Consider the following 20,952-nt stretch of genomic DNA (forward strand, 5'->3'; position numbering starts at 1 on the left):
TATCCGCTGACCATCGATGTAGCTCAGTCGGCAGACTCGTTGGGCTGCTGATCCGGAGCTGCGTTTCGGGCTTGGGTTGGATCCCCCTTTGGTCTCAATAAATGGTTTCTTCCGACGTTTTCCCGAGCCATGAGACTGAAGCCGGGTGGTCTATAGCGAGTCCTCGGCATCACTTCATTTCACCCCTTTGATCTCATTACCTGGTTGGGTTTCCCCAAACCAAAAGCAAATGCCGGGTAATCTTTTGGCGAATCCTCGGACTTCAACTCATCTCACTACATCTCGCCAAAATATTGTAAAAAAATTGCAGAAAATTGTAAGAATTGTAGAAAATTATTAAATTGTAAAACTGCAAAAATGGTAAAATATTGTAAAAATTGAAAAATATTGTAAAAATTGTAATTGTAATATTGTAAAATTTTGACTTGTTCCACATCTTAAATCTTCATTGCTCATGTAAGATCTATGGAATATAATGAATGAATGAATAAATGAATGAATGAATGACCGAAGAAGTATTCTTCACAGAGGCCAATAGGCCTATCCACTTCCCTTATTATCCCTAGTTAACTCGAGTTGCTAACATGTGTCAAAATTTATTAACCCGAGTTAACTCGTTTGAGTCCCATTGTCTATTTCATAGTGATTTTTAAGTATGTAAGAAAATTAGTGATGTACAGTGATTCTGCAATATTAAATGACCTCTTTACGAAAATAAAAGAATATGACACTTTTTTTCACAAAACTGGTAAAATATATAGTAAGGGAAGAGGTTAAAAGAGAAAACACAAAATTTGTTGTAATTTTGACTAACTCCCTGTGGAGATTTTCCCAGAGGCGGCACCTTTAACTTTTACTACATACTTGTAGATTGTTCGTGATCATATTGCCATGTAATAGTCTATGAATTTTAAAAAGTTGAAATGACATAAACAACTTCAGTTGAAAGCATAGTTCCGAAGCGTTAAGTAAGAGGTTAATAATAAGTAATTTTAAAGTTAATAAGGTCCTGTATTAAAAATAAAAGTTGAAGATGACATATCGTACGCAGGAAGAACTTTGCATAATATGTATACTATGACGAACTTGAAAATAAAAACTGCGTGAAATGTAGGCTACATTTATTTTTATTTTTCATGTATTTATTTACCTTGTAGAGATAAGGCCATCAGACTTTCTTTTCCCCTCTACTAGGGGATTACAACTACAATATTAAGAATACAATTACAATTATAATTACAATTAATATTAAATTTACAAATAACTTACAATAAAAATCAAAGTACTAAAAGATTAACTGATTAATAAAGGCTAGAGAGTTTATTGTAGAAGTTAAGAAGAAATTTAGTGGCTCAACAATTAAAAACACTGCAACAAACTAATTTATTATGTATTGTAGAACATTGTGTGAAATATAGACTTCTCTACGTGACTTACATTACGTGTAATTTACGTAAGATATGTATAATGTCATTTACGCGTCCAACTCTGACTGGAAGTTCGTAGTACCCACGTGGATGTAAGATAGGCCTGTCAGATGATTTCCAAGCACTCGACCACCATGAGAGATATTAATTGTGGATATAATATATAATTATGTTTCAATCAATAACGTGCTTAGAAAATACCGGCTTGTTACGTTGAACCGCGTATAGCTGGTGTGTCAAGATTTCTACATTGCTATCGCTATGGTAACTTAGACGCTCACAAAAACGAATGAATTCGTACTATTTATAGGCGTTCTCGCCTAGGAATACCAAATAGAATAGTTAACATTTTTCTTGTTAATAGACAGCGTAGTTCCATACTTTGTGGCAAGATTTCCGTGGGAATTGTTATGGCTGTAACTTGGTACATGTTTTTTCATTCGTAATTCTGTGTTTGTCTGGCTGCATCCTTAACCTAGCTCAAACACGGCGTTACCATGCAGGTCATGCGCGGCTATTCAGCACATCACATCAATCAATTTGGAATCAATCAAACGGTCAGAAGTCTTCATGTCTCGCCGATGGTGATGCATCATGTACCGGTTTGTTTGGGGATGGCAGTGTGCCAGCTGCTTAATGGCGCTTGACAATTGATTGGGTAGAGAATCGTCCAATATTGATGATAGAAACGAGACTGCTGCATTACTTGAACTGAGACTTGCTGAGAAAGAGAAAAAGCTTTAATTCCAACGAAGCAAATAGAGAAAATGATGACAGACGAACAAGTGGACGTATTAACGAATTGCTAGACAGATAGATGAAGGAATGGGTGAATAGATGGATGGATAAAGAGATGTAAGGATAAATATATGGACAGATGGACTGTTGAATGGATGAATGTATAGACAGATTACTATATGGATGGAGAGAGAGTAGGCTGGATACGCGGATAGATGGATTGTTGAATGGATGAACGTATGAACAAATTACTAGATGGATGGATGAATGGATGGAAAGGTAGAAGGATGAATGTGTGTGCACATTGAATGTTGAACGGATAAAGGTATGGACAGATTACTAGATGGATGGATGGATGGATGGATAGACGGATGGATGGATGGAGAGAAAGAGAGAGAGAGAGAGAGAGAGAGAGAGAGAGAAGAATGAATGTGTGGGGGGGCAGACGGGCTGTTGAATGGGTGAACGTATGGATAGATTACTAGATGGACGGACGGACGGATGGCTGGATGGAGAGAGAGAGAGAGACAGAGAGAGAGAGAGAGAAGAATGAATGTGTACTGTTCTCCAACCAGGAGATCAACCGTGAAAGGAATGTGCTTACTATTGCGTCATCTATTGGAGCGTAGTAGACATATAATATCGTTATAACGTCTGTTTAAAAACCATTCGCTCTCCTGCATTTGTTATTTCCTGTATGGAGAGATTAAAAGACTAGGAGATTGATTAACAGTGATCTAATTTTGTAACTAGGGTAGTATAAACATGTGTGTATCAATGTTATGGTTTGTGCTGTGACAGCGAGCCAATAGAGATATGAGTACCCACGTGTGTGACCTTATGACATCTTATGACATCAACATTCATTCACAGCAATACTCCCTTTCGTCTCATCCGGCAGAGACTTTCTCGTGGTTGGAGCGCTAGGCAGACGGACTGTTGAATGGATGAACGTATAGATCGACAAACGTATGGATAGATAGAAAAACAGTGGGTCTGAAGAATGATATATTGACTGATGACGAAATATATCTGCAGACGGGTGGTTGGCCAAAGGCACATACTAGCGGGTGAATAGGTATAATATGAACAGACGGCTAGTTAGACATATAGCTAGACAGGCAGTTAGATATTATGTAGACAGACGAGTAGTTATACTGGACTGTCGGGTAGTTGAACATATTGAGTGGCGTGTATTTGGACATGTGGACAGACGGGTAGTTAAATATTTGGACAGACAAGTAGCTGAAGTAGGAGTAGCGGGTAGTTAGTTATATAAACAGACGGGTAGTTAGATATATGGGAAGATGAGCGTATGGACATATGGGCAGACATTAGTTGGACATATGGAAAGACGGGTAGTTGAATTAGGATTTACGGGTAGTTGAACATATAGACTGACGTTTACTTGGACATATGGACAGACTGGTAGTTAGATATTTGGACGGGTGACTAGTTGGACATGTGGACAGAAGAGTAGTTGGACATGTGGACAGAAGAGTAGTTGGACATGTGGACAGAAGAATAGTTGGGCATGTGGACAGAAGAGTAGTGGACATATGGACAGAAGAGTAGTTGGACATAGGGACGGACGAGTAGTTGGACATACTGATGGATAGGTAATTGTACATACGGACAGATGGATAGTTCTACACACGGACAGACTGGTAGTTGGACATACGAACAGACGGGTAGTTGGACATAGGGATAGGCGGTTAATTAGACATACAGACAGACGGGAAGTTGAACATACAGACAGACGGGAAGTTAGACATACAGACTAGTAGTTGAATATGGACAGACGGGTAGTTGGATATACGGACAGGCATGTAATTAGACATATGGACAGACGGGTAGTTGGACATATGGACAGACGGGTAGTTGGATATATGGACAAATGGGTAGTTGGACATATGGACAGACAGGTAGTTGGACATATGGACAGACGGGTAGTTGGACATATGGACAGACGGGTAGTTGGACAGACGGGTAGTTGAACATATGGACAGACGAGTAGTTGGACATATGGACAGACGAATAGTTGGACATATGGACAGAGGAGTAGTTGGACATATGGACATACGAGTAGTTGGACATATGGACAGACGGGTAGTTGACATATGGGCATACGGGTAGTTGGACATATGGACATACTGGTAGTTGGACATATGGACAGACGAATAGTTGGACATACGGACATACGGGTGGATGGACATAAGGACAGACGAGTGAATATCCTGAGAGAGCTGAGAAATAGAATACTTCCAGTTCTCAACGGGAGCTGTGTCCTTTCTTAAACGGTGCGGCAAATGTTTGAAATGTTTGAAACAAGAAGACGCTTATTTTCAGGATGTCCTGTTTTAATTTTAATGAGTGAATCAAATTGAAGCTACTTATATCTAGTAATATTTTACATTAATTATGTCTAATTTCTATACTGTGCTGCGTATCACCGACTGCAAGTTGTTTGCGTAAGTGGAGTCTGCGAGCGGCTTGGCCGAGAGCGATATTTCAGTCTTGCGGTTTCTCTACAATCTATACACCAAGTATCTTTTACGATACTTCTTATTGAATTTAACATTTATTATTCGCATAATTTTCCTTAGTCGCATTTGTAATACTTTGAGACTCACCTTGTCTTTTTAAAGTAAGTGTTATTGCTATTTTCATAGGCCACGATTTTAAAAATGTAGTTTAATTTGAAGTACGTACTTTGTAAATTATGCGCTATAAAAGAATCTGTGTGAAATTTAAATACGCTGCTGCTGCTGCTGACACCGCTACTACTACTACTACTACTACTACTACTACTACTACTACTACTACGCCGCTGCTACTATATTACTACCACTACCACACCACCACCTTCGAATAATGAAACATAAACGTTGTTGGAATGTTTCACAGACTGTATTTCACCTTATTCTTTATTCTATGTTGCGTTGTGATGAAACGAAGGTAGTTAAACTTGTTTATTGACATGTAGTAACACAATTTTAGGGCCAATTAGCAGCTGAATTGGATCGCCAAGCGAAATTCTACTCGAACCAATTGAAACGAGTTTCCCGACCGTACCAGCCAGTTTTGTACATCTGCCAGGTACGTGACTGCTGCCAATATAAATGGTCTTCCCCGATATCGTAAGTGAACCATTACCATTAGCGTTATCGAGTAATTGACTATGTAACTTGGCGCTATTTTTGGCACGAGCGCCTGCACGTGTATGCATTATTCAGCCGGCAAGTACCCAGACATTGCAATCTGTTGCATTTCTTGAATTTCTTCTCGGAATAAGTTGCGGCCACGACTTTCTATTCATTTGCGGCTCACATAATGTAGTTATGAAGGAAGTGTGCATGTAGAATGAAAGAAAGAGTAATCCAAGTTAATTTAAATATAAACGTAAAATTAAACGTAAACATAAGTAGGCACTAGAATCTTTTTCTTCCTTTTCTTGTTCTCTTGATGACCAGATGAATTTATTATCATAGCCTTCTTTTTGTGGCTTTTATTTAAATTTCGTATTTTTTTATTATTTTATTACAGTCAATTTGTTACATTCTTCCTTAAGATTTCTCTCTTAAGCATTTTTAGTAACTGAGTTGCTTATATTATATCCCAATCTGTATTTTACTTTTTATATTATGGTATTATCTTCATATTGTTTAGTGTCGCTTTTGTTATATTATTATTTTTTGTAATATGTTAGTATTCTGTTCTTTAACTTTTTGTTAAATTTTACTGCTTATGTACTTGTGACCTGGTAGAGTGTAAAGGAAAGCCCTATGGCCTTAACTCTGCCAGTATAAATAAATAAATAAATAAATAAATAAATAAATAAATGAATGAATGAATGAATAAATGAGTGAGTGAATAAGTAAATAAATAAATAAATGAGTAAATAAATAAATACTATTAAGAAGGATAGCAATGGCCAAGGAAGTTTTTAATAGAAAAAAGAGCATTTTCTGCGGACCTTTGGAGAAAGAACTAAGAAAGAGACTAGTGAAGTGCTTTGTATGAAGTGTGACATTGTATGGGGTAGAAACATGGACATTACGACTAAGTGAAGAGAAGCGAATAGAAGCATTTAAAATGTGCATATGGAGAAGAATGGAACGTGTGAAAGGACAGAGAGAGTAAGAAATCAAGCTGTATTGGAGAGAATGGGTGAAGAAAGAATGATATTGAACCTGATCAAGAAGAGGAAAAGGAATTGGTTGGGTCACTGGTTGAGAAGAAACTGCCTACTGAAGGATGCACTGGAAGGAACGGGAGAAGAGTTCGAGACAGAAGAAGTTATCAGATGATAGATGACATTAAGATATGTGAATCATATGAGGAGACAAAGAGGAAGGCAGAAAATAGGAAAGATTAGATAAAGCTGGGTTTGCAGTGAAAGACCTGCCCTTTTGGGCAGAACACTAAATGAACGAATTATTACTGTTATTATTATTATTATTATTATTATTATTATTATTATTATTATTATTATTATTATTATTAAATATTATTATTCGAATCCATACAATAAGCCTCGGAATGGGACTGATTCCCTGGCACGACCACAGCAAAAGAATAAGGATAGGCCTATCACTTTTGCTGACGTCGTACAAAATTTTGTCCAATATCCTTTTGAGAAGATTAACTCCGTACGTAGATGAAATTATTGGGGATCATCAGTGCCGTTTTAGGCGTAATAGATCTACTATTGTTCAGATTTTTTGTATTCGACAGATATTGGAGAAAAAATGGAACTATAAGGATACAGTACATCAGTTATTCATAGATTTCAAAAAGGCATATGACTAGGTTAAGAGAGAAGTTATATATAATATTCTTATTGAAGTTGGTATTACCAAGAAACTAGTTCGATTAATTAAAATGTGTCTCAGTGACACTTACAGCAGAGTCCGTATAGCCCAGTTTCTATCTGATGCTTTTCCAATTCACTGCTGGCTAAAGCAAGGAGATGCACTATCACCTTTACGTTTTAACTTCGCTCTAGAATATGCTATTAGGAAAGTCGAGGATAACAGAGAGGGTTTGGAATTGAACGGGTTAAATCAGCTTCTTGTCTGTGCGGATGACGTGAATATGTTAGGAGAAAAACCACAAACGATTAGGGAAAAGACGGAAATTTTACTTGAAGGAAGTAAAGTGATAGGTTTGGAAGTAAATCCCGAAAAGACAAAGTATATGATTATGTCTCGTGTCCAAAATATTGTACGAAATGGGAACATAAAATTTGGAGTTTTATCTTCGAAGAGGTGGAAAAATTCAAATATCTTGGAGCAACAGTAACAAATATAAATGACACTCGGGAGGAAATTAAACGCAGAATAAATATGGGAAATTCCTGTTACTATTCGGTTGAGAAGCTTTTGTCATCTAGTCTGCTGTCAAAAAGTCTGAAAGTTAGAATTTATAAAACAGTTATATTACCGATTGTTCTGTACGTTTGTGAAACTTGGACTCTCACTTTGAGAGAGGAACAGAGATTAAGGGTGTTTGAGAATAACGTTCTTAGTAAAATATTTGGGGCTAAGAGGGATGAAGTTACAGGAGAATGGAGAAAGTTACACAACGCAGAACTACATGCATTGTATTCCTGAACTAACATAATTAGGAACATTAAATCCAGACGTTTGAGATGGGTAGGGCATGTAGGACATATGGACGAATCCAGAAATGCATATAGAGTGTTAGTTGGGAGATCGGATGGAAAAATACCCTTGGGGAGGCCGAGACGTAGATGGGAGGATAATATTAAAATGGATTTGAAGGGGGTGGGATATGATGATAGAGACTGGATTAATGTTGCACGGTATAGGGATCGATGGCGGGCTTATGTGAGGATGGGAATGAACCTCCGGGTTACTTAAAAGCCATTTGTAACCTCTCTGAACTTCCAATTTTAAAACCTCCGTATGCTGTCTGTTGAACATGCCATACAAAACGTCGTATCTAAATTTACTTTCCAACCCCATTTATCATAATCTTACGTGTAAAACAATAAAACAAATACTTGTTCACGCAATCATGACATTTCGTGAATCATCTGTGACATTTTATAAAAGTAGCTGTTTGCGTTCATAACCCCAGAGTGTTTGAGTCTACTATTAAAACCGTACAGTTTGGTATGGATTCAATTAAAGTGTCTCGTTTCCCTTTGGCGACTTTCCTTTGTAAGTAAAGAGTTCAAACACGGACAGACCAGGAAGCGATATTTTTGCTATAAATAGACATGAGGCTGTGTCGTCCGCATCGCTCGTGCTGCATTTGATCATATCGCAGTGCACTATGGATGCTTGTCACGTGGACTGCCACGTACCATCTGCAGTACCTGTGTCATCCTCACTGCCAGCTTCCTTCAACGTGCCTGCATGCAAGCTAGTGAGCTGCTGTTGGCTAGATTAACTATCAGTGTCTTTAAAGTTCATTTCTACTTTCCCGGAGTCTAACAGAAACTAGACTGATGAGTAGGGCTCGGAATTTGATGAAATAATATTTTTTTTTTCTGAGACTTCACAGACAATGCAGGATGCAATACAAACTCGTTTCACTTCAACACGAACTAATATAACCTCCTTTTTTTATTTTGCATTTTTCGGTCTCTTATTGTCTATTGGTCATTCTTTTTTAGGAAATGTTATACTTTTTGTTGCATTTTTGCCATTTTCTGCTTGTGAACGTCATTTTTACGATGTAGTCGTAGTTAGAGTTGCCAACTTTTTGTGAAGAAAATACGGGATACTAAAGGTAAGCGTTCACTACATCGTATCGCACTCATCGGACGAATCTCACGGATCGGAAAAAGACAATCTTTGCCGTAATTGTTATGTAACCGCGTTCACTACATCGTATCGCACGCATCGGCTCTCGGTAAATCCGTCCACGCTACTCGGATGAGCAACTTTTCCGATGCGTGCGATCATGGCCTTCTTTAATAAATCAATTTTAATTGCTCATCTGTTACTATTATGTTGTGCCATGTTCAGTGTCGAGCCAAAATAGCAGACGCAGAACGTATTTCGCTTGTAGAAAATTGCGAAGAATTATATAATTTGAGACGTTCCAATTACAGTAATCAAGTCGTGTCTTACATATATATTATGTAACCAATATCTCTTTCGTTTATTCCTCTTCAATGAAGACGCATGAAGCAATTACAAATTCTTATTCGCTAACATTCATAATTAATAGTCCTAACCTCAAACTCCTCTATTTTAAGCAATGTCAATATCGTATGACGTCATGTTTTAAACAGCTGATAGGGAATCCGATGAGGCGATGAGGTAGAGCCGTTACAGTGAACGCACTGCACTTAAAATATCCGTTGCGTGCGATTCGTACGAGGAGTGCGATGCGATGTAGTGAACGCTTACCTTAAGGAATCGACAGAATTTCACATCGAAAATTAACAAATTATTCCGTTCCGTTACTAAAAATATAAATTTATTCTACACTTCGGCAGCTAAGCTTAAATTAAGAGTATTTTATGAATGAATGAATGAATGAATGAATGAATGAATTAATGAATGAAGTGCATTTATTGACACATAATATATACAAATTCATGTACACAAGATCCTTCGTACGAACCTGTACGGCCGTTCGTGCTATAACTATGCACAGTTTGAATTTTCAAAGTTTAGTGAGGTTTAAAAAGGGCGCGTCAGCTACTATGGCTATTTGCGCCCTTATCTAGAATACTTCATAAGACAAAGAGACAAATAATACAATAATGAGGGTACTAAAAGAAATAAAAAGCGTTTTCACGGTAAAACGAGGTACACAAATGCTGTATACACAAGATGATTTGTACTACATCATGCACCAATGACGTCATGTGCTATTGAAAGAATTTCTTGCAATATAAAATAATTTCAAGTGATCTTCGCATATGTTCAAGTTCCGTAACTTACGAACGCACGTTATTATTCACTGCAAAGATCACGACGAAAATGAACATCACGGCTCAAGCATGTGTTTACTAGTATAGCTACAGAATGTCGGGAGTTGACTGCACTCCACGAACAACCAGCGACAAGCTGTTTGTTTATATCCTTATCCGTTCCATTACCTGTGTTCTGCGAACTATATACCCAATGTGTCTTTTTACTTCAGTCTTTAGGTAGCTGGAATACGAAGCCTACTTATAACATATTTTTCACAATGGCTTACTCAAAGTGTATCGCACGTCTCAATGATCACTTTAATATTGTAGAACTTATGATTACAAATGGAATGAGTGAAAACACAGTTCTCTAGCTGCTCTCGATGCCGAGATTTCACTGAGAGAGACTGCGGGAACGAGTAATTTTGTACGCGACTTCTTCGCCCTCATGTCCGTAGCGAGGGGAAGCGACGTCACTGATCGTGGTCATTCAAATTACATTGGCTCATGACCTAGCTACTAATAGCATTAGCATTCGGCTGTGGCTCATAGTGTTAAGCATTCGAAATGCTGCCATTTCTTTTTGTTTCACCACGGATCCCGGAATAGGTGCCCATATTCGATGCGTATTATACGTCAAAATATACATGCAAGTTGGCTAGCAACTTAATAACATATGACGACTAGCACATTATGGCAAAAGACTTGCAAGAGAGGACAGCCATGGATTTGAGCCTCACTCACCTGGGTTCCCAGCGCACGGTGAGTCTCTTGCGACGCTGCCGCTTCTGCAGACGGAGGCGAGGGCGCTGCGAAAGGCGTAGTGGATGGGGGCCGCCGGGCTCCAGGCTGGCGTAGAGGTTCACGTAGGTCTCGCGCTCCAGTGGCGACACCTGCAGCACGTACAGACCCGGGTTCGCCGCCTCCGTGCTGAAGGTCCGCATCTCGTTACTCCGAAACTCCTCGAGAGGCGGCTCCGAACTGTTGTCGCCCGTCTGAACCGCCATGTCGTCCACTGCAGCATTTGAATACTGTTAGTGACCCTTCCATTTGATCAGTGTTGTAGTAGAAGCCTAACCTGAGCCATGAATTTTATTTTATTTAGATAGACTAGACGGCATTTCGGAAGGCGGTCAGCTGCTATATGCGCCGTAGCATTTCTGGCATGTGACGTCACAAGCTTGTACAGTAGAACCAATCAGAATCAGTCTATAACAAGTACTTTCAGAGGTGTGTGTGTGTGTGTGTGTGTGTGTGTGTGTGTGTGTAAGATAAATAAATGGAAGAAGAGACTGTAAAAAGACAAGTACTGCACAGGCAGGCTCGGAAAATAGTGTTTAAGGTGTATAATTATTTAAAAAACGTTGACGAGCAGAACGCTGCCGGCCATCTTGATGCTGGCTCCAATGTTGCAAACGTGCAAGAAACGACTGCAGAAGCATGTGGTGTAGGATTGAGAACCGTGCAAAGAATGTTGTTAGTGAAGGAAAGAGGGTTTGTTTGGTGTCATGATTACTGTACTCCAACCACGAGAAAGTCTCGGGAGAATGAGACGCAGCGGGGTAATGCTATGAATGAATGTTGATTTCATAAGATGTCATAAGGTCACATACGTGGGTACTCGTATCTCCATTGGCTAACTCTCAAAGCACAAACGATAACAATGATACACACATATTTATACTACCCTAGTTACAAAATTAGACCACTCTTAATCTCCTGGTCTTTTAATCTCTCCATACAGGAAATAAATATGCAGGAGAGCGCATGTTTTTTAAACTGACGTTATAACTCTAATATTACCTATCTACTTCGCTCCAATAGATGACGCAATAGTAAGCTCATTCCTTTCACGGTTAATCTCCTGGTTGGAGAACAGTACAGTAATCAACGGCTATGGTCATCGTCTTTTGATAATTTAAATTCTCTCCTGCGCTATTTGTATTGCAGTATGATGTGGCAATGTTGTACGCTGCCTTGCTGTCTCTGTCCCTCTCGACGCAAATGCTAGCAGACTACCGCCTTCCGAATTGTCGTCGACTCTAGTTGGTACAAATTAAAATTATAAAACAAAAATGTTTCTAGCCACTACCGTAAGAGCCAGGCTCGTGTACGGTGTGTTCTTAGCCAATAATATAACATAACATTTACAAGGACAGTTTGTTAAATACAGTAATTAACTTAATTAAAACTGATAAATAACACACAAGAGCAAACAAAAAAGAAGAAGAAGAAGAAGAAGAAGAAGAAGAAGAAGAAGAAAGAGGAAAAGAGAGAAAAAACACAAATTAATATAAATTGCAATCAGACAGAAGCCAGTGATATTCAATAAAAACATGAATATAGTCGACAGAAATAAAAGGTTAATTGTTAATATTATATATCATGAATAATTTTATAAATTTCTTTTTTAAAAGCTCCAATTTTGAATTATTTCAAATTTGGGAAATTGTTTGTAATATTATTATAAAGTCTTGGACCGAAACTAGCACCATGTTTAAGAGCTGCACTTGTATGACATTTAGACTCAATTAATGGGAAAGTAGACTTTTGTCTTCGAGTACGTTATTCATGTCGATTAGATTTATGTTTTATTTGATTTATGTTTGAATGAACAAATGAAGTTCTTTAACCAACTGATGTAATGCGGATGGTATCTATACTACTCCCGTAAGGGGCAATTCTTCTGGTCCCACCGTAGTTGAGTGAGCTCACGTTTTTTCACCAAAGAATCCTAAAAGTTGGAACGTCGGCGAGTCCAGCTGTACCTCATTCGGTTAGCTGGGCTTGAATCAGTACAGTTTTTGTGTGTTTTATGGTGCGTCCACGCGAAAGTTAATGAACAATGCTAATCTATAATAGTTATTTCTGCAACTAGTGGGATCGAATGTGTTTTGCAAGAACGAGGCCGAGTTCTGTAATTACATGAGATCGGTAATATATGCTCATCCCACTAGTTGAAATACAATATTTTATCCGCGTTTATTTACTGTAGTAATGCGTTTAATGCGTTCATGATACGATCGTTGACTGAGTGCGGTAATGAATGCCATTACCATGGAGATATGACGCTGGATAACTATCCATTATCAAATCAACGCGGATAAAGATAATTAACGTTGCTTACTTCACTCCTTTAAGCTTCTGTCGCTTAGCCTATTCTGCAGCAAGCTGATAACATTGATACGATGAAGATGGATTATATTTTAAGCTTCACTGTAGTGTGTATAGAGGAAAGTTGTTGAATTTCGCATCGTATATTTTCGCTTTATATTCCCAACGTATCAGAACTAGACCCACTTGCAGATCCTATCATAGGGTAATACACAGAATGTACGAAAAGTCCCACACCATAGGAATAATCACATTATGCGTTCTGTAATGTACAGGGACATCATTTATTTTTACTAAAATTTTTAATATTAACCTGGCTATACCTTTGGATTAACGGTTAAGAACCGGAAACACAGTTTGCAACCCCCTTCCACGACTGGAGTTTGATGATACTGGCGTAAAACACAAACAAATAACTTTACTAGGTATAGGAAGGAAGAAAAGTACTTCATCCATTTACGTAAACTAGGAAATATCGCTATTTTGAGTTTGATAATTTTCATTAGGTTTCTGTTTAATCAAAATACAGTACAGTATTAACAATAAGTCTTTTTACTTACGAAATGAGCTATCCATTCGGACGTATTCATTATGCAGTGTATATTATACTGTCTACAGCACATTAGCATTCAATATAGAGAATGAAGTTAAATTGAAAAATAATCATAATATGGATATTTAAACACGTTTTTGAAAATGGTGGCCGTTCACTTCGATACAGTCTACAGTTCTTTTGTGCATATTATCGCACTATATACTATTGTACCTAATTCCAATTACCAGTTTCGTCCTTCGTACTAGTAACTCATGTTGAAATAATTCTGTACCTAATCTATAAAAGAGTACCTTACGTACTGTAAATTCAATCTTCACTTCTACCTGATCCGAAAAGATAAAATTACTCAGACATGCTATCTGCTATCCATTCAAGTGGTTTTGTCGCAGGGTCGTAGGAAGTGGAGAAATGACGTGACAGTTAATTACTTAACGAGGCCCTTTTATTTAAGTTATTTTAAACAGTTTTATAATATTACGTAGACGTCCAATTCCTAACAGAAATTAATGTTTTCAGAAAATAGCTGAGATGGCCCAGCCACTAGCCTTTACAGAGGGGCGAGCAGAAGCGGGTGGGGGGAAACCGGGATGCGGCGTAGGCAAACGGACGACAGTATCTGTGCGAAAATATGATTCAATATTGAAAGCTCTTTCGTCACTGGAAAACGCGAACATATTTCTGGGACGTATCATTCTCACTAACTCAGTACTGTTTATTATAACCTTAAGGCGACTTTGACTGCATATGCGGCCTTGGTTCTGTATGAAGGATGTTTGGAAGTTTACTAGTAGAGAGTGGGAGTAAAGTACATTAAAAATCTCAGGTACAATAAAAATTGAAGTAAAAATGAAATGATGTCCCTGTACTTCAAGTTTCACATACGTGTTTAGAAAAAACCGCGTGTTTTTTTTTAACGCAGAATACAAAATCATATTATATAGGACACTACTCATTCTCGATTCTTTGATGTAGATGTTCCATGACGCTATAGATCCGCGACTTAACATATCGCCAGAAAACAAAGTTCAATTGCTTCAAGTCCGGCAAACATGAAGCTCAGCGATCAATATAACGGGAAAACTTATTGTTCCACCATGAATGAATGAATGAATGAATGAATGAATGAGAGGGAAATGGGAGAAGAAACTTTAAAGGTGAGGTAAGTTGGGGTAAGTGCTTCCCCTAAATATGAAAGTTCAACTTTGGTGCATAGTAACACCTCAGCCCTTTGTAATTTTAAAATAAGGTTTTATTAGTATATTAAGTGGTTAATTCTGTGTATTTTCATCTTGCCAGTTGCGGTAAATTGTCGAAACATGTTTTATGAAACAAATAAATACCATTATAATGTTGAGGATATACAGTTCCCTCGTGATATGGGGCAAGAGCATCTCCAAGCAGTAACTTTCCGTGGTAATGGATAGAACATAATCAAGGGGCAAGTGCGTATTCTCTGTTCTTTGAGCTACAAATGCACGTTTCAAATTTAATTTAATTTTTTTTCGGTTAAGTTATGTATTTCGGCAATAAACGGTGTTCATGGAGTAAGATTTACACTCCCCGAGATAGCAGGACGAATCTCAAACTACAGAGATATGGACTGAAGTTGCACTTGCCCCAGAAATGCACTTATCCCAACTCACCTTACGTGAAAAAACGTCCTTGCAAGGGCGTTGACGCTGTGAAAAGTTTAATATGTGAGCTCCAAGCCTATTGGCCACTTGTCTCACTTCGGGTTTCGTCGTACCACTGAAGGAGCGCTAGAAAATTCGCCATCAATGTGAATGGATATGGAGAAGATACAGCAATGGGAATGTATTAATACTGTGTGTGCGTGCTCGTGCTCGTGCTCGTGTTACCTGACGGAGAATATATAAAACCATACTGTTTGTCCTATGCTACGCGATTTCTCAGACACCCTCATCCTGTATTATCGGACCTGAAAGGTTAATCAAATACTTGGGTTCAACATAACAGACGATACTTCAGGCCTAGTAATATATTAAAATAGAGACAATATATTATCTGATCAGTGGCACTTTTCCAACAAACAACAAGTTAGGCGATTGACTAATGCTAGAATTGGATACTCTTGGCGGGAGGTGGTAATTTGCACTGGAATTCAAACTTCCTATATGTAAACTGCACTGATTTTGATTGTGGTAAATTGCACTGGATGTTGTAAATTGCACTTCTTCTAATTTTATTAATATAATATGAATATTTATTTTCAGTCAATGACTTTATTATTAATATATGTAAGGTGCGAGTCCTTCCTACATGATTTAATATTGTATGAACGTTTTCGTCGGTTTCATACCAACATCATCAGATACATCATTCTATATAGCAATATCATCACTAACAGGTACATATGTCTCTACAAACAAAATACAATATATATTAATAAGCATACAATATGATAAAAACATGATAAAAAGCCAACATGATTAGGACATAAATGTGTCTTTCTTGTGTGACTACACCCTACTGTCAAATGATTAAAAGCACACGTGTGATTACAATACTTGTACAAACATGTTTGCAGGTCTTCACTGATAAAATAATAAAACATAAAATGAAATCTGTATACTATATTGTGTGAAGAGATGGATTACAGTCTTTGTAACTATGTTAACTGATTTGTTCGTGCCCTTATTCTTGTTTTATCATTATTGCATGTCTTTTCAACTTCTAAATGCATGTACGTCATGATATATAGATTGAGTTTGTGCCTTGAGTCTAATTATTCAATATTACAATATTAGTTTGTCTTAGGATGTTGATTTGCGGCATATACTTGAACGTGCATTGTGAGCGGTGATGCTCTTCAATATAGTTTATTTTACGGGCGGTATCCAAAACTGTAGTTGTTGTGGACTATTATAATAAGGTAAATGTCAGAGTTCAAGTTTAGTTGTATTTGAGCGTATGTATTCGTTGAATGTTGGTTGTATGGAGGCTATGTGAAGACTGTTATTAAGTTTTGTCCAACATTTTTTCCCGGTCTGTACACTCTCGATACATCGCCTTGCTTGAATTTGATAAGGTTAGTCTCCATGAACTGACAATTTTCTTCTTATTTAGTTGACAATTATATTGATAATGATGCGCCATTTCCACCGAATATGTGGACAGCATAGTCAGCGGTCGGACAACGAATGAGTGCGAATCTTTCCATTCGTATTTCAACTCTTATTTTAACTCTTCTCATCCCTCTATACTAATTCTAATATTTATAATTGAATCCAGCCACATTTTTAACAATGCCTATAATACAGTACGAATAAAAGACACAATTTTAGCAAACTCTTTGTTAGTCTATTATACAAGAAAGCACCAACTCGCTGGTTTTATATTATTACGTCTTATTACTGACAGTCCAAAGTCTGTAAATAGGAAGGAAAATGGTAGTTCATGCTGTGGATTTAAAAAGGGGAGGGAAGTTCGCCACGTCGCGTCAGATGAAGAGGAAGCAACGTATCTCAACTCGTGCAAACAAGAGGAAATTTACATAGTACCGTTTTCAGATGGGGAGGTAATTTATCGTTCCCGGATAGGACAGAAAGCAGGAAAGATTATAAACTATAGAGAGACAGATAGGCAGATAAACAAAAAACAGAAGGGTGACAAACAGGCAGACACATAGAGAAGCAAGCAGTTATAGGGTGAGTGGACGGAGAAGTATGCAGATAGAAATAGGCAAAAAGTAAGATATAAATTCAGAGAAGTAGCTAGGTAGGAAGGTTAGTAGCTAGGTAAGTGTGCCCGTAGTGTGGACACTGGACATAATATTTAGTTTGTCAAATATAATAGACATAGAAATAGCTAGGTAAATGGGTATATACAGATGTTCTTTGTTACACAGATGGCCTATGTAACTGGCTATCTGTACAGATATATCTAGTTATATAAATAAATACAGATGTAATTAGTCAGATATAGATTTAGGTAGCTACCTGCTTAGATATAGATTTAGATAGCTACCTGATTACATAAAGATGTAGATAGAGTAAATACCTGCTAAGACAAAGATGTAGGTATTTACCTGCATAGATAAAGACATAGATAGCTATCTGCTTAAGTATATACATATATAGATAGCTATCTGCTTAGATATAGATGTAGATTGATAGAGTTTTTATAGATATGTATGAAAATATACTGGTAAGTAAGTTGGTAGGTAGTTAAAAAAGAGGAAGATTATAAATATTCTGTTGTTACAAGGGAGATGCATACAGCACACGATACAAACGATCACACGCATGTTAGTAGACGCTGATTGCGCTTGTGTTACGTATTGATTCTTCATTTCACCTTCAGACAATGAAAAAGTCGGCGCATAATTATACTGCAAGAGATTAAGAACCGGTTTCTACTTAAAGGTTAGCTGTCATCCGCTTTTGTGATATCCGTCAGGCAGGGGCGTAAATACTGCGATGCAAAGGGTCGCTTGCAGGAGCCCTTTCTTTCAAAGGACCCTCTAGCAGTCATAATGACTTTGTCCACGCCATTACTGTCTCAGCAGATTCGTCTGTTATCTGTATATTTACATACAGTATATGTATTTCTCGCCATCCTATTTACTATTTCCGGCGATAAAGATGGGTCATTGGTGTAAAATTCTCCATTGTAAAGGTTCAGAGATTTTGTTGATATCTTAATAATAATAATAATAATAATAATAATAATAATAATAATAATAATAATAATAATAATAATAATAATAATAATAATAATTTGTGACGTGACAGCACATAAAAAGTTAAGGTCGACCAGCACAGACTGTTGGTCTCACAGCAGAGGTAAACGAACATGAAACTAGAACGGGGGTAACGTGTGGTTATCACGATGATCCCCTCCAAAAAATATTAACGCAAAGAATTCAGAGTTTACATTTGAAATCGCTTGCAGGGAAGATAAACAGCATTCTAAAAACCACATAAAATGTATTACAGATGCTGAAAATTGGGATTTCCTTAATATCTATAAAACGATATTTTATAACAGAATAGCTTATCTCTATACTTTGTCCAATGACGAAGTAAAAATATTGAAAGTCAAGCTATGAACATAATCATTATTTTAGTAGCATTCATATCATGTCAATGAAAATAGCTTCATCTATAAGCTCTCTACTGCATACTATGAGTCACACTGAAATATAATATATTTTGTATAATAATAATAATACTAATAATAATAATAATAATAATAATAATAATAATAATAATAATAATAATAATAATAATAATAATAATAATATATTTGCGATTGTCAACAGTTAGGAACACCTATTAAAAAGCTTTTAATCTCTCACTTTTCAAACTTTCCCCCAATGTCAGAAACATATTATTTGAGAAAATGAGCGAAATAAAAATGGTACTTTTTCAATTACACAACATAATGTGACAAATCTCCATACGTTTATTTTGTCCTATAAAAATATTAAATATCTCTCCACGTTTCAATTACTTGAATTAAATATTTTATAATAGCAGTCCATTCATTTTGAAGAACTATCTAGTTTACATTAGCATACAAAATTTCAGTCATTTATCTTAAGTAGTTTCTGAATAAATCGTTCTTGAATCTAGAATAAAGTAAATTATTTTTAATACTCTTTCTTTCTACCGTTTCTATATTAAATCAATGAAAGATAATTTGTTTCTGTGGCCAGCTCACAATTCACCAACATTTGTGTATTACTCGGTGCAAAGAACATTAGTCTGTGCTCTTAAAAACACAGGGAAAAAATTTTATGTTCATATTTATTACACGAAAATATCGTTAACAGCACACCCAGTACCCTTAAGACATGATAGAATAATCATATTTGGAGGGACAGACTCACAATACAATTGCGAGAATGAGAATTCTCAGCTGTCCTGCCGGGAATCGAATACTTTCCCTCCAAATGTGTACATATAAACATTACTGAAGAGGTTAAAGATTGAGAAATAAATATTTGCTTACTCGTGTGTCCGCTGAGAATACAGTTAACAAAGAGGTTTGTTTTGTTGCGATACGCGCGAGAGGAGTCGATCAGGTTGCCTTCTGCGTGGAGAGCAACATGACCCTGAGCGAGCAGTGCATTCGCAATGTTTATGAGTGGGAAAGGATGTGGTAACGTCGTGTTCCTCGAGCCATTAGCTCTGTAATGGACGAAAGTTATTGTTTGTACTGCGAGCACAAAGACTGTCTTCAGTCTTGCAACGGTGCCGACATCTCTCGGATTTACTGCTGAACTCATAGTGCAAGCTTCAGTAGCAGGCGGACATGTCATTCGAGGAGGTGTGGAATAGCCAGCAGGCTCATTCACAGCGACAGCATTTAAGCAGGGGTGCACAAAATGAAGGAAAGATACCGGACATTTTCGCCCTGTAACAATGTTCAAGATTGGATTGAAAGCAAAATTAATGCTTAGAGCTTTATCTAGAGGAAAACGATTAAAGAACTTTTCCTCTATAAACTTGGATGCTAATACTGTCTTATTAACGTCGAAAAATGTTTTAAAAATAATAAATTTGTATTTAACTGTCTTGGATGTAATATTACATATGGCCCACATCTGTAGAGTAACGGTTAGCGCGTCTGGCCGCGAAACTAGGTGGTCCGGGTTCAATTCCCTGTCGGGGCAAGTTACCTGGTTGAAGTTTTTTCCTGGGTTTTCCCTTAACTCAATATGATATAATGATGGGTAACTTTCTGTGCTGGACCCCGGATTCATTTCACCGGCAATATCACTCTCATCTCATTCAGACGCTAAATAACCTAAGATGTTGATAAAGCGTCGTAAAATAACCTACTAAAAAGTATATATTACATATGGAAAATATAAGTGTTGTACGTAATAAACTGTCTGAATTTTTAAAGTTGATAAGTACACTAAAGAGAAGTGTACTTAAAAGTGTGAGAACGGACACAGTCCTCAAGTTCTGTAAAACAATGACAGTTCCAGTGCTGGCATATGGCTCAAAAGTATGAACGTTGACATCTAGGCAAATAATAAAAATTGAAGCAGAAGAGATGCAACTGCTGGCATCTCCAGCAGGATTAAATCTCCTCGATAATAAAATAAATAACGAAGTGAGAGATGAATAAAAATACAGATACAAAATGTCAATGAGACCATTACAGACTGTACAAATGGATGGTATGAGCATATACAGCGCCGACATTTGACTCGCTGACTGAATTGACATCCGACTCCCTGA

The 20,952-nt window shown here is 37.2% G+C and overlaps 1 protein-coding gene across 1 annotated transcript in view; it reads right to left on the reverse strand.

Moving 5' to 3' along the window:
• Positions 1-20,952, reverse strand: part of nord — a 164,859-nt gene that overhangs the window by 24,934 nt on the left and 118,973 nt on the right. Inside the window, exon 4 of the mRNA XM_069843709.1 lies at positions 10,810-11,080. Within this exon, the coding sequence (XP_069699810.1) occupies positions 10,810-11,080 (271 nt within the window). The remainder of the gene's footprint in view (positions 1-10,809; positions 11,081-20,952) is intronic.

Source organism: Periplaneta americana, chromosome 13 (assembly GCF_040183065.1).
Source record: "Periplaneta americana isolate PAMFEO1 chromosome 13, P.americana_PAMFEO1_priV1, whole genome shotgun sequence".
Taxonomy (NCBI): Eukaryota; Metazoa; Arthropoda; class Insecta; order Blattodea; family Blattidae; genus Periplaneta; species Periplaneta americana.